At 60.0% G+C, this 27,511-nt stretch overlaps 3 protein-coding genes across 5 annotated transcripts in view; all 3 read right to left on the bottom strand.

Annotated features, from left to right (window-relative positions):
* The window catches only part of LOC311620562 (DNA dC->dU-editing enzyme APOBEC-3C-like), a 36,591-nt gene extending 34,306 nt beyond the window's left edge, over positions 1 to 2,285 (bottom strand). The window contains exon 1 of the mRNA XM_084880045.1: positions 2,138 to 2,285. Within this exon, the coding sequence (XP_084736171.1) occupies positions 2,138 to 2,187 (50 nt within the window). The 5' untranslated portion in view covers positions 2,188 to 2,285. The remainder of the gene's footprint in view (positions 1 to 2,137) is intronic.
* A 3,089-nt stretch (positions 2,286 to 5,374) lies between these two features.
* LOC311620566 (single-stranded DNA cytosine deaminase-like) overlaps positions 5,375 to 27,511 on the bottom strand; it is a 74,901-nt gene continuing 52,764 nt past the window's right edge. For 2 of the 3 annotated variants that reach the window (XR_014794709.1, XM_084880055.1), the window contains exons 3-5: positions 6,211 to 6,508; positions 5,684 to 5,799; positions 5,375 to 5,440 (exon numbers count right to left, since the gene is read on the bottom strand). Coding sequence is in view for 2 of the 3 variants with exons in the window: in XM_084880055.1 (XP_084736181.1) it covers positions 5,426 to 5,440; positions 5,684 to 5,799; positions 6,211 to 6,391 (312 nt within the window). In the remaining variant the exon portion in view is untranslated. Of the gene's footprint in view, positions 5,441 to 5,683; positions 5,800 to 6,210; positions 6,936 to 27,511 lie in introns of those variants that run through there. The other variant, XM_084880056.1, reaches the window with a different exon arrangement.
* Positions 19,946 to 22,579, bottom strand: LOC311620655 (DNA dC->dU-editing enzyme APOBEC-3G-like). The gene is made up of 4 exons (XM_084880197.1): positions 22,444 to 22,579; positions 21,139 to 21,424; positions 20,606 to 20,721; positions 19,946 to 20,348 (listed from the first exon to the last, which is right to left on the bottom strand). The coding sequence occupies exons 1-4, from the start codon at positions 22,576 to 22,578 to the stop codon at positions 20,334 to 20,336; spliced, it is 552 nt and encodes a 183-aa protein (XP_084736323.1). The 5' UTR covers position 22,579; the 3' UTR covers positions 19,946 to 20,333.

The following is a 27,511-nucleotide window of genomic DNA, read 5'->3' as shown; positions in this document are numbered from 1 at the left end:
CAAGCAGGAATCTCCTAGGTTCCCCAGACACACCCACAAGCCTCTGTCTGAGGGCCAGGAAGCAGCGGACGTCACCACTCCCCAGACAGGTGTGCAAGAGCCTCATCATCAAATCAGAAGACACCTTGTGGCATGTTTCTTTTTAACATATTTTTATTGATGTCAGAGAGGATGGAAGAGGGAGAGAAACCTAGGAACATCAATGGTGGGAGAGAATCATGGATCGGCTGCCTCCTGCACCCCCTCATGGGGGATCGAGGCCACAATCCGGCCTCGTGCCCAGACGGGGGAATTGAACCTCGATCTTCTGCTTCATAGGTCGATGCTCAAGCACTGGCCCACGCTGGCCGGGCAAGAGGCTGCTCCGTATGAGGCCCAGGTCTGCCTTCCGGTGGGTGCCCTCCCGGCGGGAGGACAGGCTGGCGTGGCGAGCCCAGGGCTTGGCCGTGACTTCAGGCTGTGAGCCCCCCTCTCCGAGGTCTCAGGCCCCGAGTCGTGGACAAAGCTCTGAGCTCTGAGCCCGCGGGCCCGGGGCGATGGGGACTGGGAGCTGGGGGTCAGGTCTGCCGGGACCTGCATGTGACAGCGCAGGGAGTGGGGACCCTGCCGTCAGGTCAGACCACATGTCTCAGCCCGCTGGTCCGTCTCTTTCCCAGTGAGACTGTGTCTTGGTTTGTTGCCTCCAGGCAGAGTGGGGCCTCTTGCCAGAGTCCACGGATCGAAACCCAAGAGCTGATTCGATGATGAGGATCTTGCACAGCTGTCTGGGGAGTGGTGATGTCAGCTGCTTCCTGCCCCTTCGCCGGAGGCCTGCGGGTGTGTCTGGGAAGCCTGGATATTCCTGCTTTTCATCAGTTTGTGTGTGTGTGTGTGTGTGTGTGTGTGTGTGTGTGTAGTTGTCTCTGACTCTCATTTGCTCAATGGCCTCATCTGACTTTCATGCTGCACTGCCAGGGCTTCAGGTAGGTCCAATATCTGCTATGCCGATCCACCTTAGCTTCACTTTTGAGATTGTATTGGCCTTGTACAGTTCTCCATGAATTTATGGTAAAAATTTCCTTAAAAGATGTATTTTTTGTTTTGTTTTTTTGATTTTATTAATTTCACAGAGAGGGAGGAACGGGGGGAGGGAGAGAGAGAAGCCGGGGCTCCTGTCCTCTCCCTTAGGGCCGGCTCTGCTGCTTAAAACAGCACATACCCGCCCCCCTTTCCCCCCGCCATCATTTCAATTCAGAAATGAGGAATAGAACGGCCTCCACCCCCAAACACTGGGTTTTCATGTTGAGGTGGAGCTCATGCCTGACCTTCACCTCTGCACGTTTATGAGTATTTTTTAATGTCAGGCTAACACCAGACTCCCAGGTTCTGGCTCCTGCTCTAAGAGCTCCTGGAATCTGAGCTCCTCTGCTCCTCCCGAATCCAGGAGCCTCACCCCATTTCACAGAGGAGGACACGGGGCACAAGGCTCAGGGCTGCTAAGTGACAGAGCCGGTCCCTGCCCAGGCAAAGCCATGCCCAGCCCTGGCATGAGGCCAGCTGGCAGCCTGGCCCTCCTGGGTGAGAGGCTCTTCCTCCCTCGTTGTCAACGGCATTCCCCCATGGGGGTGACTGCCAGCGCCCGGCGGGCGTGTCTCTGGGGCAGTCTGACCTGGCTCTCCTCTCCCGGAGCCGGCACCTGGGGAGACAGGACTCCCTCCTGCTCAGCGAGCTCCTCTCCCTCCGTGTGGATAACGGGGCAGTAGCACAGAGAGTGGATCCCCGTGCTCCAAACCCCACGCCCAGTGCTCCCCGCATCCTTCAGGCAGTTCTGATGGTCAAGAGGGCCCGGGAAAGGCCACAGACCAGGGGCCCCACAGGCAGGGGGAGAGGGAAAGGAGGGGACAGCCAGCCCCACAAGTGCAGACTGAGAGGAGGACCAAGGGGACAGCAGGCCTGGGGGAGGGCCGGGAGGGCCATTCAGAAGCACCTGTGGGGGCAGCCCCAGGAGAGGGCACGGCCCCTGGAGTGGGACCTGCAGAGAAGGTTCCCAGAGAGGGGGAGAGGCCAGGCTGGACCAGGGGGGACAAGGCTGAGGACAGAGACCCCTCAGGGCGCCCACGTAGAAAGGGCTGCAGGAAGGGCAGGGCGCGGGCAGTACCTGGGCCAGGGCACCGGAGTGGAGTCTTGGTTCCAGTGTTGCTGCGGCATTTCTGCTCTCAGGCCCAGGTGTCAGGAAAGTCCCTGGATAAAGAACCTTCCCGCCTTCTCAGCTGAGGCCCCAGCTGCTTCCTGCTTTGGCAGCAGGGTGGGCGGGCCCTGGGTGTGGGCCTCCTTCCCTCCTCCTCGGGAGCCGCCCTCTGCACAGCACTGACCTCTGCTGGAGACAGGGCCTCTGGGCAGCAGGACCAGGCTGCCTGCAGAGGGAAAGGGAAAGGGATGGTGGAGAGAGGGGATGGGCCTGCACCTGAGGGGCAGATGTGCCTTGAGTTCCTCCTTCTGGGCTTGGTCTCTGCTTAGGGCCCTGCGCCCTCACAGCCTGGGGAGGACCCCGCTGGCAGCCCCTGTCCCTCCTGCTTTAGCAGAGCTTTCAGGCAAGCTGGATAGGGACCCATGGCAGTTACTTTGCAAATGCTTTCTTTCAATGAGTGGCTAGGTTCTGGATTCCTGAAGTCTTTCCATGTATAGATGCCTTAATTTTTAATGATTTCAAATGTGTTCGTTTTGTCATATATGTACATGACATGACATAGACATGACATTTTTATTTTGTATTGGATAGCCATTGCAGGGACATTTAATGAGTTTCCTTTCTTTCCATGTCATTTAGTCCTACTGATGTGCAATGCCACAACCCTAGTGTGAGTGTGTGTGTGTGTGTGTGTGTGTGTGTGTGTAGTTGTCTCTGACTCTCTCATGTGCTCCTTTGCCTCACATGTCCATGCCTTGGCGACTACCATACTGCACTGCCAGGGCTTCAGGTAGGTCCAATATCTGCTATGCCGATCCACCTTAGCTTCACCTTTGAGGTTGTATTGGCCTTGTACAGTTCTCCATGAATTTATGGACAAAATTTCCTTAAAAGATGTTTTTCAAATTAATTTTACAAAGAGGAAGTAAGGGGGAGAGAGGGAAAGAAACATCAATGGTAAGAGAAGCATTGGTTGGCTGCCTCCTGCATGCCCCTACTGGGAAAAGAGCCCCAACTCAGGAGTGTGCCCCTGCATGAACCGCCTGGTTTGTGGGTCCATGCTCAACCATTGGCCAAACCAGATGAGCAATGGACAAACTTCTTCCTGATTCATAAGATACCCTATTATCAATGTGTAGCTCAATCTTAGCAGGCATAGACATGCCAGAGGCACTGAGACTCTCCTTCCATGAACATGGTATATATATCTCCACTTCTATGGACATTCTTTTATGTTCTCAGCTAGTTGAAGTCAACTTAAAGGGGAACCAGGAAGGGAAGGAAAGAGGCAGCCATGAGGGCAAAGAAGAGGAAAGGGAGCACGGGGAGGAAGGAAGGGGATCAAAAAGGAAGATATACCATCTGGGCAGACGGAGAGAAGTGAAGCAGCGTGGAGAGAGGGAAGAAGGAGGGAGGAAAGGGGCAGAGAGAGAGGGTGTGAATCCGGGTTTCACCTTGTCCACAGGCAACCTTGGGAAAAGGGGAAAAGGAACTTGACCTCAGGGCACTGTGGTGTTCGGTCATCACTCCCTGCTCTGAGAATTGCGGATAAAAGGGACTTTGCCCAGGTCCCGGGACACGGTGAGTCTGCACCAAAAGGCAGAGGTTCCTTTAAAGCAAAGGGAATGGAAGCCCTCTCAGTAGTTCCTGCTCACTTGGGCATCGTGCCATCAGTTCTGGGACTGGCATTCTCCCTGGCACACCTGCAGAAGGGACGGGAGGAGACAGGAATGAGGGCAGCAGCCCACAGGGCATGCTGGGAGTCCTGGGGAGAGGCCAGGAGGCACAGGGTCAGGAGACAGGAGGAACACCCGAGGCCCGAGGGGGAGCTGGCAGAGGATAGGGAGGGATCCCCATCAGGGAAGGCAGGAGTAGGGCTCAGGAGCAGGGCCCAGCCCTGTCCGGGGTCTAAGCTTTGACCACTACTGAGGCCCCCAATGCTGCTGGTCACCATGTCTTCCCAACACCTGGCTGCATCTGATGTGAGCAGACAGGGCTGCAGGATTGAAGGGTTATTTGTAAACAGACTGATTTATGGAGCCAGAGACTTCCCTCTTGTTTACAATAACCTCCTCCTTTGTTTAAGACCAATTATCTCAGACATTGTCCCAGATGCCTGAGCTTTAACTGTCACCGCAGCCCCGCGGTCAGTCCCTGTTCCTCTCTGAGTGTTACAGGTGGGGAACCAGGAGGCAGTCCTGTTCCCTCTGCCACCCCCATAGGGTCCCCAAAGGAGGGAAAGGCCGCTGGAAATGGATTGATGAGCCACCCATCCGCTGGCCTTCATGGCTGGTCCCTGCTGTTGCCCATCAAAAGGATGTACAGGCTGGAACGTTTTGTGGTTGGTCCAGTTCCCTCTCTGCCTGCCCCCTGAGTTTGAGGCATGGTAGTGGAGGTGGCCGCCATCTTGGAGGAGACCAGCAGGAGAAGACCAGCCCCCAGAGCTGAGTTGGGGCCAGGGGCTGGGCCAGATTCCAATAGTATTCTTGAGTGGCTGAACCTGGCTCACGCTGTCCTCCTCTTCCTACAGGTCTTGTTCTGGGAAACAAGCTGACTCTTAGCCCCTCAATGGCGGCCCCAGTCCCCTGACAACCCAGCCTTCTGCCCTGGATCTCCTTCCTGCCCCTGGTCTCCTCCCATTGGCCTCAGCCCTGCTTTGCCCCACCCACCCCACCCCCACCCCTCTCCTGTCCTTCCCTTCCATCTCTTCAGGTCACTGTGTCAAGTCTTCCCTCTGGCTTGTGTCCTCCTGACTCAGTCCCTTCCTACTGCTTTGGCCACGAGCATCCCCACTGTCCTTATCCTCTGTCCCTCCAACGTCCCTCACACTGAAGGTTCGGTCCCAGCCCCTCACACCCTGCGGGAGGCTGAGGGGGGAGGTCCGGACAAGGGAGCAGAAGCCTGTGGTGAGAGACCGGGGAGCCCTCGTTGCCTGTAAGGCCTTGTGCGGGAAGCCCAGCTGGCAGGGCCTCGCTCAGCATGGCTCAGGCTCCACAGAGACACGGAGGACAGTCAGCTGCTGCCGGCCTGCATCCTGCGTGGCCAGGACCTGGCAAGGGCAGAGGGATCCTCTCTGCAGGGAAGCCCCTCTCTCCAGCGTCCTCTCCAGGGAGTGGAGCAGGAAGGGCCTGAGGACTGGAGTCCTCCCCAGCCCTGCCTCAGCCAAGCGTCCACTTCAGTTGCTCTTCTTGAAGACATTGTTTTATTCGTGGTTGAACAGAAAACTCACTACTGCTTAGACAGACAGAAGTCCATGCTTCAGTTTTCCGGATTCTGGATGGAGAAGGAGGAGGTGGAGGAAGCAGGGGTGAGGCAGGTGGGAAGGTGAACAGAGCAGAGTCTGGGGCGGTCACAAAGGGGAGGAAAATGGGGGTGGGAGAAGAAAGCAGAGGGACTTGTGAGGCCTGAGGGGAGGGATGGAGCTGGGGCCCAGGAGGGAGCAGGTGACCCAGAGGGGAGACAGCCCAGAGAGAGAAGGGGAGGAGGTGGGACAGGAGAAGGAGGGAGGGATCTCACCCTGAGAATGTCCTCCAAACTCTTAGCTAGGCTGCAACTGTTTATGTATATTCCTTTCCAGCGCCGGAATCGCTTTTTGTGGTCATCCACAAACATTTCCCAGCAGAAGGCAAAGTCTGAAAGGGACGGGGAGACCATGGTGGGCTTCCGGAGCCCTGAGGGGACTCAGCGCCTGACTCCGAGGGACACCCTCTTCCCATCATGACCCCACACCCCTTCCCCTCTCCTTCCCGGACTGCAGGTCGCTCCAGGCCCTTCTCCCCAGGGAACCAGGCCCGCCTCTCGCCCTTCTGGAAGCCTCCTTCTTGCACGTGTCCTCCTCCTCCCTCCCCAGCCTGGACCACCTCTCTCCCCTGGCCTTCTTGTCCAGGAGGCTCCCCGCCTCCCGCCTCCAGCACCACCTCCACCTCCGCAGGCAGCTCAGGGGCTTCTCCTTCCTGCTGGGGATGCTCGGTCCTTCCTGCCTGGTCCCAGTCTGTCCCCCCACCCCCCTCACCCCAGTTCCTGCCCTGGTGCCGGGCTCTCACCAGCTGGAGTCATTACTGCCACGTGGGCCCCTGCACCCTGCAGGCTATGCAGCCCCTGCTGGTACTGGGGTCGCCTGGGGTAGTAGAGGCGGGCGGCCAGGATGCTGAGCTGCACGGTCGTGTGGTCCCTCAGGAACGCAGCCACCTGCCTGGCGCACTGGAAGCAGGGGCTCCAGGACATGAACCACGTGACCTGGTATTTCTCCTCAGGGGCCAGGCGCTGGGCCAGGAAGGCTGGCTGGGCCTTGAACCAATTCAAGAAGCAGATTTCTGCGTGGACGGGCTCCTTGGGATAGAACTGGGGGAGACGGAGAGAGGGCGGGGGCCCTCTGGGCTGGCAGAGCAGGCAGGGGCAGGGCTGGAGGAGGGGGACCAGGGGGCAGGGAGCCAGAGACTCAGAAGCATGTGATTGGTTGGTTGGTTGGTTGATTGATTGATTGATTGATTGATTCCTCCCTAAACATCTCCCCTCCGGGCTATTTTAAGTTTAGTCATGCCTTCCCACCCTCATCCATGAACTCCAACACCCGCCCTCCCATTCTCTCATTCCACAAGCTTTGGGGGTGTCTGCTCCAGGCCAGGCCGCTGGGTCCAGGCTTGTTCCCGGGTGCTGCCTGCCGGGAGGGCCCGGGGTCGTGCTGCCCACAGGGAGCCACTGGCACAGGGTCTCCTGCGCTCTTGACGTGCTCGCCTGCATGGAAGCGGGCGACAAACACGGAACACACACCTCGTCTCTGTGACGTAGTATGAAAGAAGAATGCAAACTATCTTGTGAAGAACTTCCAAATTAACGTAATTTTTTTGTTTGTTTTTTTTAAATATATTTTATTGATTTTTTTACAGAGTGGAAGGGAGAGAGATAGAGAGCTAGAAATGTCAATGAGAGAGAATCATTGATCAGCTGCCTCTTGCACACCCCCTACTGGGTACGTGCCCGCAATCCAGGTACATGCCCTTCACCACAATCAAACCTAGGACTTTCAGTCCACAGGCCGACGCCCTATCCACTGAGCCAAAAACGGTTTCTGAAGAATAGGCCGTTTTTGGAAGGTTCTTAATCTTTCATGTTATTGTTTTTTATTTAAAATCAATGTAAATAATTAATCCTCTACATATGATTCTGATGGTATGAAATCGAGTGGTACCGGTGTGTGTTTGGAACACATCACTGGTCTTAAATGACAAGTAAATGCATCAGATTTTTAAAAATTCCTCAGCAGCCCGTTGGCTGCCTCTGCTGGTCTCTGTGGGTCCAGGTGGAGATGCGGCTTGTGGTGCGTTTTCACTTCCTGAAGAAATTGTTTTATTCCTCGTTCAGCAGAAGACCCCCGGCCGCTCAGAGAGACAGACGTCCGTGCTTCAGTTTTCCCGATTCTGAAAGGAGGAGGAGGAGGTGGAGGAAGCGGGGGTGAGGCAGGTGGGAAGGTGAACAGAGCAGAGTCTGGGGTGGTCACAAAGGGGGGGTGGGAGGAAAAGGGGGGCAGGTGGGGAGAAAGCCGAGGGACTTGTGAGGCCTGAGGGGAGGGATGGAGCTGGGGCCCAGGAGGGAGCAGGCGACCCAGAGGGGAGACAGGCCCAGGGAGAGAATGGGACAGGGGAAGACAGGGGGGAGGGGGGGAAGAAGGGAGGAATCTCACCCAGAGAATGTTCTCCAGCGTATCACACTCATCTTCTATGTATTGTTCCATGTTAGGCCAGGACTGGAACGGCTGGCCCTGGTTGTTCACGAAGGTGTCCCAGCAGTGCTGATGCTCTGATGGGAACAGCGAGGGAACGGTGAGCACCTTCCAGAGTGCAGGGAGGACCCAGGTCTCTGATTCAGGGGACACACCCTCCCCAAGAATCTCCTGCCCCCTTTCCCTCTCCTCCCCAGGCACTGAGCTCACCCCTCACATTCTTTCTTCCCACTGGGACTGGAATCTGAGGCAGCCCCTCCCCTTCTACCAGGAAGGACCTGGTCCTTATGGCACAGGGACCCCCCTCCTCTCCCCAGGACTCCTCTCTCCCCTGAACTCTCTCCTGCAAGAGACTCTGTCCTCTCCAGACCCAGCACGCCCCCTGCAGGCAGCTGACAGGGGTCCCCACCCTGATTGTCCTCCTGCCCCCTCTGTGCAGCCTTTCCCCAGCCTCTCTGCCTGCCCACTCCCAGCCTCCCCAACCCTCCCCCCCAAATTAGGCGTCTCCTGCTGACCATCGCGGGTCATGATGGCGAGTTGGGCCCCAGCGTCCCGCAGGTCCCGCAGCCCATGATTACATCCATGGATACGGATGTGGGCAGCGAAGATGAGCAGGCTCATGTGTCTGTTCTCCCGCAGGAATTCAACCAGCTCCAGAGCACAGTCAGAGCAGGGGCTCCAGGAGATGTACCAGGTGAGTCTGTAGTGCATCCCCCGATGCAGGTGCCAAGAAGGTACCTGATCCAAGAGGCACAACTCTGCATGGGCCTTCGTTTGATTGTTAGGATCCCGGAAGCGTCCCTAAGCAGAGGGAGGAGAAGAGGGATCTGTCACATCCTGTGAACCGGGAGGGGGCCAGCCTGAGGCAGGCGAGGCCCTGGCCTCCAGCACAGAAAGAGGGGCACAGCTCAGCGTCAGGAGGAATGCTGTTTGGACGCAGGATCTACACAGTCAAAGGCAAGGCACTCAGGAATCACACATCAGCGTTCACAACGGGCACAGGGCAGAGAGGCCTCGTTCTGCACCCGCACACCATGGCTCCCGGGCTCTGAGACTGACCAGTCCCCACTGAGCTTGTTGCCATTTCACTCACCATGGGATTGCATTAGCTTTGATATTTAAATAAGTAAATAAATAAATAGCGGGGGACAGAGGGAAGAGGCTGCTGAGCACCAGGTCCTGGGACTGATGCCACACAGGGGGGTGCTTCCTGCAGGCAGGGGGCTCAGCGTCTGCTCCCCGACCTCCAGCTCCCTCCTGTGCACCAGCTGGTCCACAAGCTTCTCCTCTGGGCTCCTCTCCCCGCTCCCTGCCCCGTGCTGAGCCCAAGAGTGCGACAACTCTGCGGGGAAGGGGGTGAGGGGCACCCCTGCCTGCTGTGCCCTCTCACCAGGTTGCTCAGGATTCCCTGGTACTGCGCCATTGGGGTCCAGGCGTCATCCTGCCAGACCTCCACCTCGTAGCACAGGTAAGTTTGGTTCTGACGTATGTTTCTGAAGTTGTCCATGTAGGTCCTTCCATGGATCAGGGGTCTGTGGGCACAGGCAGGAGGAACCCAAGTCATGGGGCTCCTCTGGGATCACCCCGTTCTCCTCCCCTCGCCACCCACATCCCAGCTAGGCCCACAGGATGGCCGTCCACTCACTGAGCTGGAGCCACCTAACCTTCCTCTCTGACCCCTGCGGGGGCTCCTGGGATGTCAGACCAGCCCTGTGGTCAGGGTTTCCCGGGGAGCAGGGCAGGGGTTCAGAGCTGTGACGGGGCCTCTCCTGGCATCACCGTCCTGCCCTCCTCCCCCTGACCCAGCCCTGCCTGCTGCCGACCATGGCGCTCTTTCCTCGCGTCCTCTGGGCTAACCTGAGCCCCACGGAGCATCAGGGACAGGTGGCCCCATCGGGGAAGAGAGGTGCCAAACTGGTCTCTCCAGGTGTTTTCCTTCTCGTCATGAAAACAATCATGTCCTTACAGAACACATAACCCTGAACCTGACCTCCTAGGGCCCCGGTTCAGGGCAGAGAGAATAGATTTCATGGGAGATGGAGGGAGAGGAGAAACAGGGACCCTCAAGGGTGACCCCAGATTCTAGCCTGCAGCGTAGGGGAAGCAGGTGAGACAGGTCAGCTGGTCATCAGCTGAGGGGTCCTGGCTGGACATAGAAGGGCCATCAGGAGGGATGGGAGAAGCAGGGGGCCCCCGGGGAGAAGGCAAGTCCCCTCCAGGGAGCCAGGAGGAGGGCTCAGAGGCAGGGCTGCTCAGGGGCCTTTGGTACCTGGCTCTGGGTGCTGCGTTGTCCTCCATGTCTCAGCTCCTGCCCCTTCTCTGTGGCCACGGCCTGTCCTCCTCCTGTGATGCTCCAAGGACTGAGGTGCCTTATATGCCAACGGAGCAGCTGGAACCTGATGAGCTGGCACCGCTGAGCCCCACCCCTCCTCAAAACTCAAGACACTCATGCCACCCGATGGAGTCACGGAAGAGGGAACTTTTCTCCCCAAATGTCTCATCAGTGCCCTCAGGGCAAGTAGGTCTTGATTTCTCTGTTGACAACTGCCCTCCCTGCACTGACCCTGGACCTGTGAGGTCCCAGGAGGCTGGGCCACTGTGGGCATCGCGGCACAGCCAGGCAGGAGGCAAGAGCACAGGTGAGAGGACAGGTGCTCCTGCCTGAGGGAGGTCCTGCCCGGACACACAGCCCCACAGGACAGGTCCCGGGCACCACCCCTGCCTCTATCTCGGCCCCAGTGCAGGAGGGGCTCTGCTCTAGAGGAAGGGCAGGGGGGACCCAGGTGAGCACAGCTCTCCTCAGGAGCCACCCCATAAGGGGAAGGGCCTGGGCTCGGAGCCTGTGTCCGCCATCACCCAGAGGAGAACAGAGAGGCTCCCTCAGGCGCGGCCAGGATGGCCTGGGAGCAGGAGGAAGCAGGGCCCGCCTCAGGAAGGGGCCACGGCTCCTCCTCTGCACCCCCAGCCGCGAGGAACCGGGGGAGAAGGGGGACAGTGTGTGTTCCAGGCTCCAGTGTGACCTGAGCCCAGCTGGTAGAGGCGGTCCCCGGGGGGCTGCCCCTCTGTCCCGCTGACTGTGCCCACGGCTCCTCTCAGACCAGCCTGTGCCGGCCCCACGCTGCCTCCCAGAGCCGTGCCCACTGCATCCCAGTCTGTCCCCAGCGCACTCCGCGCTGCATGCTGCTCTGCGGCTGTGGCTGATGGCCTTGCTTCCAGAGGTGGTCCCACTGCAGGTGCCACAGACATGACAGAGATCGGGCTTGGCACACAGCTGGGCCTGGGCACTGGGCTGAAGTCTGCCTGACTCACCAAACACACACACAGACACAGACACACACACACACACACACACACACACGCAAGCAGATGACAAGCAGGAATCTCCTAGGTTCCCCAGACACACCCACAGGCCTCAGTCGGTGGGATAGGAAGCAGACAGGTGTGCAAGGGCCTCATCATCAAATCAGAAGACACGTTGTTGCATGTTTCTTTTTAACATAAATATTTTTATTGATGTCAGAGAGGATGGGAGAGGGAGAGAAACTTAGGAACATCAATGGGGAGAGAGAATCATGGATCGACTGCCTCCAGCACCCCCTCATGGGGAACGAGGCCACAATCCGGCCACGTGCCCAGACCGGGGAATTGAACCTTGACCTTCTGCTTCATAGGTCGATGCTCAAGCACTGGCCCACGCTGGCCGGGCAAGAGGCTGCTCCGTATGAGGCCCAGGTCTGCCCTCCAGTGGGTGCCCTCCCGGCGGGAGGACAGGCTGGCTTGGCGAGCCCAGGGCTCGGCCGTGACTTCAGGCTGAGAGCCCCCCTCTCCGAGGTCTCAGGCCCGGTGTCGTGGGCAAAGCTCTGAGCGCTGAGCCCTCCGGGCCCTGGGAGTTGGGGGTCAGGTCTGCAGGGACCTGCATGTGACAGCGCAGGGAGTGGGGACCCTGCCATCATGTCAGACCACGTTTCTCAGCCCGCTGGTCCGTCTCTTTCCCAGTGGGACTGTGTCCTGGTCTGTTGCCTCCAGGCAGAGTGGGGGCTCTTGCCAGAGCCCAGGGATTGAAACCCAAGGAGCTGATTCAATGATGAGGCTCTTGCACAGCTGTCTGGGGAGTGGTGACGTCAGCGGCCTCCTTCCCTCCCACGGAGGCTTGTGGGTGTGTCTGGGGAACCTAGGAGATTCCTGCTTGTCATTCCTGTGCGCGCACGCGCGTGTGCGTGTGTGTGTGTGTGTGTGTGTGTGTGTGTGTGTGTGTAGTTGTCTCTGACTCTCATTTGCTCCATTGCCTCACCTGACTATCATGCTGCACTGCCAGGGCTTCAGGTTGGTCCAATATCTCCTATGCCGATCCACCTTAGCTTCACTTTTGAGATTGTATTGGCCTTGTACAGTTCTTCATGAATTTATGGACAAAATTTCATTAAAAGATGTTTTATTTTTATTATTAATTTCACAGAGAGGAAGGAACGGGGTGAGAGAGAGAGAGAGAAACATCATTGATGAGAGAATCATTGATTGGCTGCCTCCTGCATGCCCCTACTGGGAAAAGAGCCCCCAACTTGGGCATGTGCCCCTGCATGAACTGCCAGGTTTGTGGGTCCATGCTCAACCATTGGCCAAACCAGATGAGAGATGGACAAACTTCTTCCTGTTTCATAAGATACCCTATTATCAATGTGTAGCTCAATCTTAGCAGGAATACACATGCCTGAGGCACTGAGACTCCTTCCATGAACATGGTATATATATCTCCATTTCTATGGACATTCTTTTATGTTCTCAGCGAGTTGAAGTCAACTTAAAGGGGAACCAGGAAGGGAAGGAAAGAGGCAGCCATGAGGGCAAAGAAGAGGAAAGGGAGTAGGGGAGGAAGGAACAGGATCAAAAAGGAAGATAAATCATCTGGGCAGACGGAGAGAAGTGAAGCAGCGTGGAGAGAGGGAAGAAGAAGGGAGGAAAGGGGCAGAGAGAGGGTGTGGATCTGGGTTTTACCTTGTCCACATGCAATCTTGGGAAAGGGAAAAAGAACTTGGCCTCAGGGCACTGTTGTGCTCGGTCGTCACTCCCTGCTCCGAGAATTGCGGATAAAAGGGACTTTGCCCAGGTCCCGGGACACGGTGAGTCTGCACCAAAAGGCAGGGGTTCCTTTAAAGCAAAGGGAATGGAGGCCCTCTGAGTAGGTCCTGCTCACACGGGCATGGTGCCGTCAGTTCTGGGACTGGCATTCTCCCTGGTACAGCTGCAGAAGGGACAGGAGGAGACAGGAATGAGGGCCGCAGCCCACAGGGCATGCTGGGAGTCCTGGGGAGAGGCCAGGAGGCACAGGGTCAGGAGACAGGAGGAACACCCGGGGCAGAGGAGAAGCTGGCAGAGGATACGGAGGGAGTCCCATCAGGGAAGGCAGGAGGAGGGCTCAGGAGCAGGGCCCAGCCCTGTCCAGGGTCTCAGCTTTGACCACTACTGAGGCCCCCAATGCTGCTGGTCACCACGTCTTCCCAACACCTGGCTGCACCTGGGGTGAGCAGACAGGGCTGCAGGACTGAAGGGTTATTTGTAAACAGACTGATTTATGGAGCCAGAGACTTCCCTCTTTTTTACAATAACCTCCTCCTTTGTTTAAGACGAATTATCTCAGACATTGTCCCAGATGCCTGAGCTTTAACTGTCACCGCAGCCCCGCGGTCAGTCCCTGTTCCTCTCTGAGTGTTACAGGTGGGGAACCACGAGGCAGTCCTGTTCCCTCTGCCACACCCACAGGGTCCCCAAAGGAGGGAAAGGCCGCTGGAAATGGATTGATGGGCCGCCCATCGGCTGGCCTTCATGGCGGGTCCCTGCTGTTGCCCATCGAAAGGATGTACAGGCTGGAACGTTCTGTGGTTGGTCCAGTCCCCTCTCTGCCTGCCCCCTGGGAAGGAGGCATGATAGTGGAGGTGGCCGCCATCTTGGAGGAGACCAGCAGGAGAAGAACACCCTCCAGAGCTGAGTTGGGGTCAGGGGCTGGGCCAGATTCCAATAGTATTCTTGAGTGGCTGAACCTGGCTCATGCTGTCCTCCTCTTCCTACAGGTCTTGTTCTAGGAAACAAGCTGACTCTCAGCCCCTCAATGGCGGCCCCAGTCCCCTGACAACCCAGCCTTCTGCACTGGATCTCCTTCCTGCCCCTGGTCTCCTCCCATTGGCCTCAGCCCTGCTTTGCCCCACCCACCCCACCCCCACCCCTCTCCTGTCCTTCCCTTCCATCTCTTCAGGTCACTGTGTCAAGTCTTCCCTCTGGCTTGTGTCCTCCTGACTCAGTCCCTTCCTACTGCTTTGGCCACGAGCATCCCCACTGTCCTTATCCTCTGTCCCTCCAACGTCCCTCACACTGAAGGGTTCGGTCCCAGCCCCTCACACCCTGCTGGAGGCTGAGGGGGGTGGTCCGGACAAGGGAGCAGAAGCCTGTGGTGAGAGACCGGGGAGCCCTCATTGCCTGTAAGGCCTTGTGCGGGAAGCCCAGCTGGCAGGGCCTCGCTCAGCATGGTTCAGACTCCATAGAGACACGGAGGACAGTCAGCTGCTGCCGGCCTGCATCCTGCGTGGCCAGGACCTGGCAAGGGCAGAGGGATCCTCTCTGCAGGGAAGCCCCTCTCTCCAGCGTCCTCTCCAGGGAGTGGAGCGGGAAGGGCCTGAGGACTGCAGTCCTCCCCAGCCCTGCCCCAGCCAAGCGTCCACTTCAGTTGCTCTTCCCAATAGCGACCCAGAGTCTCTCTCTGGCCTAATTGGGTGGGCTGTCATTTCAAGGCAGCCCTCCTCTCAGCATGTCCTGGTGGATGTGTCCAGGCTTTGGACTTCCTCTGGGCAGGAAGCTGGGAGAGAAGGAGGGCAGGGGCTGCAGGGACAGCGGGAGGGGGGAGTGAGGGGAGGGGACAGCCAGCCCCACAAGTGCAGACTGAGAGGAGCACCAAGGGGACAGCAGGCCTGGGGGAGGGCCGGGAGGGCCATTCAGAAGCACCTGTGGGGGCAGCCCCAGGAGAGGGCACGGCCCCGCTGGAGTGGGACTTGCAGAGAAGGTGCCCAGAGAGGGGAGAGGCCAGGCTGGAGCAGGGGGGACAAGGCTGAGGACAGAGACCCCTCAGGGCGCCCACGTAGAAAGGGCTGCAGTAAGGGCAGGGCGCGGGCAGTACCTGGGCCAGGGCTCCGGAGCGGAGTGTCTCCTGGGCCTGGCTCTCGGTCCCTGGGGCTGGCGTGGCATTTCTGACTCAGGCCCAGGTTTCAGGAAAGTCCCTCAATGATACAGAACCTTCCCGCCTTCTCAGCTGAGGCCCCACCTGCTTCCTGCTTTGGCAGCAGGGTGGGCGGGCCCTGGGGTGTGACCTTGCTCAGCCTCAGACCCCCCTCCCCTGCTGCTCTGGGGCCGCCCTCTGCACAGCACTGACCTCTGCTGGAGACAGGGCCTCTGGGCAGCAGGACCAGGCTGCCTGCAGAGGGAAAGGGAAAGGGATGATGGAGAGAGGGGATGGGTCTCTCCCCAATGGCCACACCTCTTCCCTTTCCCGGGCTTACTGACTGGGATGGGTGACGGAGGGCAGAGGGCTGCTGTGGAACATTCTGGTTCTCCGTCCCCGGGGCCATGGTGGAGCCCCGCTCCCCAGCAGCGCTGGGGTCAGCTTTGGCCAATGAGACGTGACACCTCCCTTCAGGCAGAGCTCTAAAAGCCCAGCACTGGCCCGCCGAGCTGCTGGGCCTGGTCCAGTGCAGGCTCCGGCCAGACTGCCCCGGCCCCACAGGGACAGTTGGCATCAGCAGGAAGAAGGTGCCGTGGACGGAAGCCACGGAGGCCGGGGGACTGCTGGTTCTGCCCAGGAATAAGGAATATGGGCCCCGGGGTCAGTTTTGCTTCCTGACAGCCTTCCTGCTCAGACCCAGAGAACCCGTAAGCCTGCCTTCCCCATCCCCAGGCCCTCCTCCACCCTGAGGGGCGGTGCATTTTCAAGTTCTCCTCACCCTAATCATCTCCCTTCCCCTCCCCTCCCCTCCCCTCCCCTCCCCTCCCCTCCCCTCCCCTCCCCTCCCCTCCCCTCCCCTCCCCTCCCCTCCCCTCCCCTCCCCTCCCCTCCCCTCCCCTCCCCTCCCCTTTCTTTCTTTCTTTCTTTCTTTCTTTCTTTCTTTATTTCTTTCTTTATTTCTTTCTTTCTTTTTGTTTGACAATCACTCATCAAAAGTCAGAAGTATTCTCAGTAAGCCCTTTATTGGTACGGATTTTCAACAAAAATAATCCCAAACATATTAAAACAAAACAAAACAAAACAAAACAAAACACGCCCACTGAAGCTAGTGTTGGGCCTAAGCCTCTGTGGTGACAACACAAGGGTCTGTAATGCCCCGGGATCGCCGGGCGCGGCGCTGCGGTGCAGTCCGCTGAGTTGCTGGGTCTCCCCCACAGAGGAGCTCAGTAGGAAGTGTGTTGAATGAATGAACGAATGAAGGAATGAATGCAGGGGAGTGTCGCCAACAACCAGGAGAGGAGAGCAGCTGCAGGAGGAGGCTGTGCTCAGTTGTGTCACTTGCCGCTGGGCGAGGGGCAGGGCGAGGCCTGACAAAGACCCCTTTCCCCCCAGCACAGCAGCACGGGGGTGGAAACCAGCGGGAGGCAGGAGAGGAGGGGCAGGACACGCAGACAGTTTGTACAAGTCTCATGTTCTAGAAAGGGGGCCTTTGCCTTTCTGGGAAGAGGATGGAGGGAGGAGTGGCTGAAAGGAGAGTTTTTGTTTGTGAAATCCCAGAGCACAGACCGCACAGCACCTGAACGGCCCCTGGAATCGCACCCGGCACAGGGGAGCTCAATGTGAGGTGTGATGAATGAATGAATGAATGAATGCTAGTCTAAAAGGAGGCAGGCGGAGCCGGTTTGGCTCGGTGGATAGAGCGTCTGTCTGTGGACTGGAAGGTCCCAGGTTAGATTCCAGTGAAGAAAATGTACCGTGGTTCTGGGCACATTCCCAGTAGGGGGTGTGCAGGCGGCAGGTGGTCGATGATTCTCTCTCATCGATGTTTCTAACTCTCTATCCCTCTCCCGTCCTCTCTGTGAAAAACCAATAAAATACATTAAAAAAATAAAAAATAAAAGGCGGCAGGTTTCAGATGGAGAGGTGCAGGTGAGGGTCCTTCCTGCGGAGGGGTCACTGGCTGGAGAGAGTCCGGAGGGAGCAGAGAGCAGCAGAGGGCCGTCTGGCTTCCCACGGGGATGACACATCTCATCCCCCAATGGCAGCTCCACCGCCGTCATCAGCGAGGCCTCCAAACACACTCCCTGGCGTGGCTCAGTCCCTGGCTCACACGCACGCCGACGACACTGGCTGTGACAGCTCTTGTCGTTGTCGTCATGTTGCAAGGACGGCTTCACTTCCTCCTTCTTCCTCACGGTTCCACTTTCGACCACGTCTGACCGGGCGTTCGGATTTCAATGGCTGAAAATCTTCAATGTCCTTTCTCACCAAGAGCAATCCTGGTGCGCCTGCGTGGATCTGACTGGCCTTCTCACCTGGGAACCCGTTTGGGACAGGATGCCCTCTGCCCTTTGGGGAAAGGTGTTCCTTCTTGGAAATGTGAGCTCCGCAGCCTCCTCTGTCCGTTCTCTGTTTCCTGGGGTATAACTGACAGCTAAGGGCAGGTCCTGGGTTTCCAGGTGGCATAACCATCACCCAGACTGGGGGGCGGTGCGGGGGGGGGCTCTGTCCAGTATCCCAGATGGGAGTCCCTCCTGTCCCCTCCCAGCTGTCCCCCCCACAGGGAACCGGGTTAGCACGTCTAGGACCACAGGCTGGTTTTTGCCTGACTTGGCACTTCATAGAAATGGGGACAAACAACATGATGAGAGGACAGGACAGCGTTAACTCCTGACTCCACTTTGTATAACCATGTCACTGTGTAACTGGACCCTAGCCCTCCGCCGACCAATTAGGGTCAGCCAGAGCAGTGACCTCACCACCTACCTCCCAGACCCCTACAAATCCTCTGTTCTGTAGAAGCCCGCTGCTCTCTCCCCCTCACCATTGCATCATGTACATGGGATTGAGCTCGGGCTAGCTCGAAATAAAAAGGCTATTTGCTTTTGCATCGGACTCGGCTCCCTGGTGGTCTTTGGGGATCACGAAATCTGGGCGTAACACCGACTCTTCTGATACGTGACTTTTCACTCAGCATCGTCTTTGTGGGCTCCGCTGACTCTCCCTGGAGGCCGATGGTGCTGTGAGGAGGAGGAAAAGCACACACAAAACATCTCCAGCAGCCTGTCCGGCCTCAGCCAGCCGTCCACCCAGGAGGACAGATGTCACCAGCCAACAGGCCGCCCTCCCCACATCTGCACGTGGCTGGGGGCCCTCATCGGAACCCTTGTTTCCGGTTTGAGTTGAGGCTCATGTACAGGCTTCTCCGAATGCATGGCCAGTTCAAATTGTCCTTGCATCCCAGGTTCGTGTTTGTGTAGAGTCTGGAACGACAGGGGCAGGGCCCGGACTTACTGCTCAGTGACCCATAGTGCACGCTGGTTAGAGGGCAGTTTTTACTCACCCGATCTCGCACGTTTTCCGCAGTGAGGAGGGGCATGGTTAAAATCACAGTCTTGTTAGCTACATCGAACGGGAGTGAATTGGCAAGGACCACCTCGTCCCCTGCCCGGTGACACCAGGTCTCAGACTCACAGGGATTCGTGGCCTCCAGGGCTCTCAGGGAAACTGAGCCTGCCCAGCCCGTGTGGCTCAGTGGTTGATGGTCAAGTATGAACCAGGAGGTCACGGTTCGATTCCCGGTCCAGGCACAGGCCCAGGTTCCGGGCTCCATCCCCAGTGTGGGGCGTGCAGGAGGCAGCCGATCCATGACTATCAGCATTGGAGTTTCTACCTCCCTCTCCCCCTTCATTGCTCTCTGAAATCAATAGAAGTGTATTTTAAAAACCACCACAGACAGAGCAGGACAAGGCCGCCCGCTAAATGACCCTCACCATGTATTGTCCTGGGTGACGGACATCCAGGCCGGGGAGGGAGATGCAGGACTGGAGCGGTGGCCAGCGCTCACGTGCAGGTCTACCCCCTCCTCCGTCCCCGTGTACTGCCCCTCGCCCTGTTCCTGCCCCCGGCCAGCCTCATCCCCTCCCTGGGCAGTGAGGACAGAAAATGCCTTTAATGTCTGTGTAAGGGCTTTGCCTTCATGTCCCTCCAGTCTATTCTGTCCCCAGGGCAGGCCCCCGGAGTCTCCACAGGAGCCGCCGTAGAAACAGTGAATTTGTGGGTTCCCACCAGCCATCCTGTCAGGGGGAGGACAGCCGCCCGCTGAAAGGGGCACAGGCTCAGCAGCTCCGGGTTTCCCACTGCCGCCCCCTCCCCCGGGAGACATGACAGCGGAGGGGAGCAGGCGCCTGAGGAGACCCCAGAGGACAGCGCGGGAGGCTGAGACGGGGGAGCCCTGGCCGGGGACACTGCGCAGAGAGGGAAGCGGGTGCCGCCTCCCCCAGGTTCCCCTCTTCTTCTAGAAACATCCAGGCCAGGGGGGTCTGCTCTAGAGGAAGGGCAGGGCGGGACCAAGGTGAGCGCAGCTCTCCTCAGGAGCCACCCCGTAAGGGAAGGGCCTGGGCTCGGAGCCTGTGTCCGCCATCACCCAGAGGAGAACACAGAGGCTCCCTCAGGTGCGGCCAGGATGGCCTGGGAGCAGGAGGAAGCAGGGCCCGCCTCAGGAAGGGCCCACGGCTCCTCCTCTGCACCCCCAGCCGCGAGAAACCGGGGGAGAAGGGGGACAGTGTGTGTTCCAGGCTCCAGTGTGACCTGAGCCCAGCTGGTAGAGGCGGTCCCCGAGGGGCTGCCCCTCTGTCCCGCTGACTGTGCCCGCGGCTCCTCTCAGACCAGCCTGTGCCGGCCCCGCGCTGCCTCCCGGGGGCCGTGCCCAGCTCAGGGCGTGGGGCCAGGGCGGCTCCTCAGTTCCCTCTCAGGCGGCTCCTCAGGGCCCACCAACAGTGTGGAGTTGGCTGAGCAGCAGGAATTCCTGAGACCACTGCCCCCCCAGGGGGACCCACAAAAGAGAGAGCCCTTTGCACTTTGCCGGTGTTTATTGAACTGTTTGGACTTCCTCCTACACTTACAGAGAAACAGACATTTTGTGGAAGATTCTTAATATTTCCTATTATTACTCTGGATTTAAAATCAATAAAAAATCATTATTTCCCTAAAAGTAAAAACTGATTCTGACAGTATTGAATAGAATGTTACCGGTGTGTTTGGAACACATCACTGGTCCTAAATGACAAGTAAATGGATCAGATTTTTTAAAATTCCTCAGCAGCCCGTTGGCTACCTCTGCTGGTCTCTGGGGGTCCAGGTGGAGATGGGGCTCGTGGTGCGTTTTTATTTCCTGAAGAAATTGTTTTATTCCTCGTTCAGCAGAAGACCCCCGGCCGCTCAGAGAGACGGACGTCTGTGCTTCAGTTTTCCGGATTCTGGATGGAGGAGGAGGAGGTGCAGGAAGCGGGAGTGAGGCAGGTGGGAAGGTGAACAGAGCAGCGTCTGGGGCGGTCACAAAGGCGGGGGTGGGAGGAAAAGGGGGGCAGGTGGGGAGAAAGCAGAGGGACTTTTGAGGCCTGAAGGGAGGGATGGATCTGGGGCCCAGGAGGGAGCAGGTGACCCAGAGGGGAGACAGCCCAGGGAGAGAAGGGGAGGAGGTGGGGGCGGGGGAAGCAGGAGGGAGGAATCTCACCCCCCGAATGGTCTCCAGCATCTGAGATTCATTTTGTATGTGATTATCCATGTTAGGCCAGGACTTGAACGGCTGGCCCTGGTTGTCCACAAAGGTGTCCCAGCAGTGCTGATGCTCTGATGGGAACAGGGAAGGAACGGTGAGCAACTTCCAGAGTGCAGGGCGGACCCAGGTCTCTGACTCTGAGGACACACCCTCCCCACCAGAATCTGCCACCCCCTTTCCCTCTCCTCCCCAGGCACTGAGCTCACCCCTCACATTCTTTCTTCCCACTGGGACTGGAATCTGAGGCAGCCCCTCCCCTTCTACCAGGAAGGACCTAGTCCTTATGGCACAGGAACCCCCCTCCACTCCCCAGGACCCCTCTCTCCCTGAACTCTCCTCCAAGAGACTCTGTCCTCTCCAAACCCAGCACTCCCCCTGCAGGCAGCTGACAGGCGTCCCCACCCAGATTGTCCTCCTGCCCCCTCTGTGCAGCCTTTCCCCAGCCTCTCTGCCCACCCACCTCCCCCCCTCAGGAGTCTCCTGCTGACCATTGCGGGTCATGATGGCGAGTTGGGCCCCAGCGTCCCGCAGGTCACGCAGCCCAGGCTCATATCCCTCGATTTTGGTATAGACACGAGCAGCGAAGATGCACAGGCTCACGTGGCTGTTCTCCTGCAGGAATTCAACCAGCTTCGGGACACAGTCAGGGCAGGGGCTCCAGGAGATGTACCAGGTGAGTCTGTACTGCTTCTCCTGATCCAGGGGCCAAGAAGGGAACAGATCCAGGAAGCACAACTCTGCATGACGGCGGGGTAACCAGGGTGTGTCCGCACCCTGAGCACAGAGCGGGGAGAAGAGGGATCTGTCACGTCCTGTGAACCGGGAGGGGGCCAGCCTGAGGCAGGCGAGGCCCTGGCCTCCAGCACAGAAAGAGGGGCACGGCTCAGCATCAAGAGGAATGCTGTTTGGACGCAGGATCTACACGGTCAAAGGCAAGGCACTCAGGAATCACACAACATCAGCGTTCACAACGGGCACAGGGCAGAGAGGCCTCGTTCTGCACCCGCACACCATGGCTCCCGGGCTCTGAGACTGACCAGTCCCCACTGAGCTTGTTGCCATTTCACTCACCATGGGATTGCATTAGGTTTGATTTTTAAATAAGTAAATAAATAAATAGCGGGGGACAGAGGGAGGAGGCCGCTGAGCACCAGGTCCTGGGCCTGATGCCTCACAGGGGGGTGCTTCCTGCAGGCAGGGGGCTCTGCGTCTGCTCCCCGACCTCCAGCTCCCTCCTGTGCACCAGCCCCTCCCTCCTCCCTGCCCCAGGCTGAGCCCAAGGGTGAGACAACTCTGCAGGGAAGAGGGGGAGCCACCGAGGCAGAGGTGAGGACACACGGGGGAGCGTCGTGTGGGGCTCACAGGCTGTGGAGACCAGCGGCTCAGGGATGAGGAGGCAGTCAGCCCTGGGGGCTGTGGGTGGGGGCCCGGGAGGCGTCCTGGGCTGCGTGCAGCTGGCAGTGCACTTGTGGGACCACAGCCTGCCGGGCTCTCCCAGGAGGCACTGGAGGGCACCGGGGCAACTCGGGCTCTCTGGCCATGGCTGCCGGGAGGGGCCAGGGGAGAGCAGACCCTTGTCCAGGTGTCTTTCCCTCTGCCTGCTCCTCCTCAGCGGCACAGCAGGAGGGACGGGCTGAGCCTGGAGGCCCTGGGACCCTGTGCCTGCCTCCTTAGGTGTGGGGCAAAGCTGCCCATCACAGCAGCTGGGGGCCCAAGGGACATGCTCAGAGGACACCCCAAGGCCATGGCAGCCTCCCCCCTGCATCCCGGGGCCCTGCCTGCTGGGCCCTCACCTGGTTGCGCAGGTAGCCCCAGTGCTCCAGCATTGGGGTCCAGGCGTCACCCTCCCGGACCTCCACCTTGTAGCACAGGTATGTTTTTCTCACCCTGACGTCACGGAAGTTTTCCTCGAAGGTGTTTATGTCCATCAGGCGTCTGTGGGCACAGGCAGGAGGAACCCAAGTCATGGGGCCCCTCTGGGATCACCCCGTTCTCCTCCCCTCGCCACCCACATCCCAGCTAGGCCCACAGGATGGCCGTCCACTCACTGAGCTGGAGCCACCTAACCTCCCTCTCTGACCCCTGCGGGGGCTCCTGGGATGTCAGCCCAGCCCTGTGGTCAGGGTTTCCCGGGGAGCAGGGCAGGGGTTCAGAGCTATGACGGGGCCTCTCCTGGCATCACCATCCTGCCCTCCTCCCCCTGACCCAGCCCTGCCTGCTGCCGACCATGGCGCTCTTTCCTCGCGTCCTCTGGGCTAACCCGAGCCCCACGGAGCATCAGGGACAGGTGGCCCCATCGGGGAGGAGAGATGCCAAACTGGTCTCTCCCGGTGTTTCCCTTCTCTTCATGAAAACAATCATGTCCTTACAGAACACATAACCCTGAACGTGACCTCCTAGGGCCCCGGTTCAGGGCAGAGAGGATAGATTTCATGGGAGACGGAGGGAGAGGAGAAACAGGAACTCACAAGGGTGATCCACAGATTCTAGCCGGGGGCCTAGGGGAGGGGTAGGACAGGTCAGCTGGTCATCAGCTGAGGGGTCCTGGCTGGACATAGAAGGGCCATCAGGAGGGATGGGAGAAGCAGGGGGCCCCCGGGGAGAAGGCAAGTCCCCTCCAGGGAGCCAGGAGGAGGGCTCAGAGGCAGGGCTGCTCAGGGGCCGGTGGTACCTGGCTCTGGGTGCTGGGTTGTCCTCCATGTCTCAGCTCCTTCCCCTTCTCTGTGGCCACGGTCAGTCCTCCTGTGTTGCACCGCTGAGCCCCACCCCTTCTCAAAACTCAAAACTCATGCCACCCGATGGAGTCAAAGATAAGGAAACTTTTCTCCCCAAATGTCTCATCAGTGCCCTCAGGGCAAGTTAGGTCTTGATTTCTCTGTTGACAACGGCCTTCCCTGCACTGACCTTGGGCCGGTGAGGTCCCAGGAGGCTGGGCCACTGTGGGCATCGCAGCACAGCCAGGCAGGAGGCGAGAGCCCACCCTGCCTCTCCCGCGGCCCCAGTGCAGGGCCTGGCAGGGGGCACGGGGGCCAGTGTAGGGCCCTCGGGGCTGAGCCAGGAGGGGCTCTGCTCTAAGGAAGGGCAGGTGGGACCCAGGTGAGCGCAGCTCTCCTCAGGAGCCACCCCGTAAGGGAAGGGCCTGGGCTCGGAGCCTGTGTCCGCCATCACCCAGAGGAGAACAGAGGGGCTCCCTCAGGCGTGGCCAGGATGGCCTGGGAGCAGGAGGAAGCAGGGCCCGCCTCAGGAAGGGGCCACGGCTCCTCCTCTGCACCCCCAGCCGCGAGGAACCGGGGGAGAAGGGGGACAGTGTGTGTTCCAGGCTCCAGTGTGACCTGAGCCCAGCTGGTAGAGGCGGTCCCCGAGGGGCTGCCCCTCTGTCCCGCTGACTGTGCCCGCGGCTCCTCTCAGACCAGCCTGTGCCGGCCCCACACTGCCTCCCGGGGGCCGTGCCCAGCTCGGGGTGTGGGGCCCAGGCCGCCCGCAGGGGGAACCAGGCTGGTCCCTCTCAACCGGCTCCTCACATCCTTCACACGGAACCTGTGTTAAGGGTTCCCCTCTTTCCGGGGGGCGCCCCTGCACGTGCACAAACAGGTGTCCTCTGGCGGAGACTCCTCCCACCTGCCGTGTCCTCTCGACCTCGGCTGCCTGGGCCAGCCGTGTCGCCCTGCGGAGGCGCCGGTTTGCAGGCCTGGAGCACAGACACCGGGTGTGCCTGTGGGTTCTGCTAGTGCCGCTACTGCCTTGGTCCCGATCTCCCCCCGCAACACACCGTCCACACCCAGGAGTCTCCGGGGACCAGGCCTGGGGACCAGGCTGTCTGCCCCCGGATCTTGCCCCAGGGAGGGAGGGAGGCATTCAGATCCATCCAGCTCTCCCCCTCGACCCCAAGCCTCCTCCTGTCGGCAGCTCACAAGCACTTCTGAGCCCCCCCCCCCCCCCATGAGGCACCAGAGGACGGTCTCCTGGCACAAACCCTGTGCCAGACAGAGAGTGTGAGGTCCTAATGGGCACGGCCCTGTGCCCTGGGGTCCCAGGCCTACCCCGCTCTGCCCGGGTGCCTGCAGCCGGAGGGCAGCCGCCCTGGGCCCAGTGCCACTCGCTTGCCCGCCTGAGTTCATGAGGTTCCTCTGGGGAGTCTATGGGACCAAGGAGGGGCCATCTCGCAGGGACAGCGCTGTGCCCCCCACCCCACCCCGTCCCCGAGGCAGGTCTCACCGCCAGGCTGGCTCCTCGGCCAGCAGCTCTGAGATCTCTGTGGCCTGTTCCCCAGGTCCTTCTCCCTCCCCACCCCCCGTCCCCCAGCCGGGCGTCCTGAGCTGCTCCCTGCTGACGCCTGGCTGCCCCCCTGCAATGGGGCCAGCCCTGCCCGCTGGTCTTCACCCCGGAGCCCGCTCTGCAGTGAGCGGCGGGCAGAGGCGCCAGGAGAGGCTGTGAGGACCAGGCCGCCAGGAACACGGAGGCTCGGACCTCCTCCCAGAGGCTTCCTGTCTGTTATTTGTCTGAGGCCAACCTGGGAGGGGCAGGAGGAGGGGAGATGCCTGGGCGCCCGCCCCTCTCCGTCTCTGGTCCCCTGCCCTCCCCGGGGCCCCCATCCACGCATCCTCTCCCCGGCTCCCCGCAGCCGGCCCTCTGGTGCAGGAGACGGCGCGGCTGCTCTTCCTCCCGGGCTCCCTCAGCCAGGCCGGCAGCCGGTGCGGTTCGGGGGCCGGGAGAGCCTCGTGTTGGTTGGTTCAAAGCGGCCTGGCCCACGGAGACTCTGGGGAAGGACAGTCCCTCTCCACGTCTGTCTCCGGAGCGTTGAGTGAGACATGGAAGGCAGTTCCTACATCCTTCTGGAGTTTTCCACCGAAATGTGCAATGTTCTGAACAGAGGACGAAGGATCCAGGCCCCGGGGGAGCGACCCCTGAGCAGGAGCCAGCCGTGCTGGGACGGGTGCGGCCCCCTCATCAGGGAGACTGGGGACCGGCGGTGCCCCGGGAAGCCCAGGCTGAGGGCAGAGAGCCAGGCAGGCCCACTGCCCCGTCGCTCTGGGCCCAGGATGGGTGACCTGAGCTGGGTTTCAGACAGCAGGCCTGAGGCCTCCTACAGAGCAGCCTGGCTCTGACTGCAGACAGGTCCCAGCCCAGCCCCCCAGACCCAGCCCAGCCTCCCAGACCCAGCCCAGCCCAGCCCCCTTGAGACCCAGCCCAGCCCCCTTGAGACCCAGCCCAGCCCCCAGACCCAGCCCAGCCCCCAGACCCAGCCCAGCCCCCAGCCCCAGCCCAGCCCCCAGACCCAACCCAGCCCCCCAGACCCAGACCAGTCCCCAGACCCAGCGCAGCCCCCAGACCCAGCCCAGCCCCCAAACCCAGCCCAGCCTGGCCTCAGCAGTGTGGCCTGGCTGTCCCGCCCCCTCCAGGCCTCAGGCCCTGGGCCCGGCAGAGCTCTGAGAGGGCCCGGGAGATGGGTTTGGGGCAGCACAGTAAGACCACCTGTCTGTCCCCTGCTCGGGGTGCCCTCCACCCAGACTTGGCACCTTGTGGACATTTTGGTCATTTATTCCCAGAAACGGAGATGGGGCTTCGGCCAGAGCCAGAAATCAAAAGGGAGGAGCAGAGCGAGGCTGAGGCCCTTCCGTAAAGCACACTGGGCAGTGTCCACATTTCCTGTTTTGGCCCCGAGAGGAGGTAGGCACGGGTGTGTCCGGGGTCCCTGACGAGGTTCCTTTTTGTCACGAGTGAGCAAGCCTGTGCCCCTTGGTCTGGGCCGGGGATGGGCCGGGCCGGTTTGCCCAGCACAAGTGGGGTGAGGCCTGCTCTTGGCATATTTGTGGCTTTTAAAGTCCTGGGGACACTGAGGAGGAGCTGGCCGGTATCGGCCCCAGGGTCACAGCCTGGAGGTGTGCGGCCTCCCACAGCCCCGAGGAGAGGGCGTGGGGGCCCTTCTCCCTGGGGGTCCTCGGTCTTCAGCCCCCGGGCCCCAGGCTCCTCCTCTCTGGGTCTGCATCCTGCCTGCCAGGAGCCGGCCCGTCGGCAAGGGGACCTCCCCCCCCCCCCCCTGCACAGAATCCACGCGGGAGTCTGTCACTGCGGTTCTTCACCTCACCAGCCTCCGCCGCCCCAGGGAGCCGCAGGCGGGGAGAGGGCGCCGTGTTTCTGCTCCCGGAGCCCCTGGGCCCCGTCTCCCCGGAGCTCTGTGAGGACAGCGCTGGAGGCTGGCTCTGGTCCTCAGGTCTGACAGCCCGGGGAGCTGTCTGCCCCTGACCCCGTCATTGGCTCTGGGCCAGGGAGGGGGTGGCTCTCTCCTCTCCGACGCCCCCTCCTGGGGGTGAGCCCCCGGATCCTTGCAGGGTCCCTCTCAGCTCCCTCGGCCGTGTATACAGTAGGTGCTCAGTGTGTGCGCACACTCAACGACCTGCAGACTCTGGGGGAGAGGGCAGGGCTTGGGGGAAGGAGGAGCCTGGCTTCCACCCAGGGTTTCAGCTCAGCAGCTACAGCACCTGGGCGTTCCCTGCCCGGCCCTCGCACACGCCCTTATTGACCTTTACCCACAATTCCTTCTTTTTTCCTTCTTTATCCTCACCCGAGGATATTGTTCCATTGATCTTTAGAGAGAAGGAAAGTCAGAGAGAAATGCCGATGTGAGAGAAACACATCGATCGGGTGCCTCCCGCACGAGCCCTGAACCAGGACCTCGGCTGGAGAGGAGCCTGACACCGAGGCATGTGCCCTTGACCCAGAACTGAACCCGGGACCCGTCAGTCCGGAGGCCGACGCTCTATCCACTGGGCCACACCGGCCAGGGCAGAACACTCCATTTTATCAAGTCAAGAGATGCCTGGGGACTCGTGCCTGTCTTCCCCGCTGGAGTCCTCGGGCTCC

Source organism: Pipistrellus hanaki (genome assembly GCF_964339955.1).
Source record: "Pipistrellus hanaki genome assembly, chromosome: 3".
NCBI lineage: Eukaryota > Metazoa > Chordata > Mammalia > Chiroptera > Vespertilionidae > Pipistrellus > Pipistrellus hanaki.
Note: the sequence above shows the minus strand (reverse complement) of the source record. Positions and strands in the feature narration are given on the sequence as shown.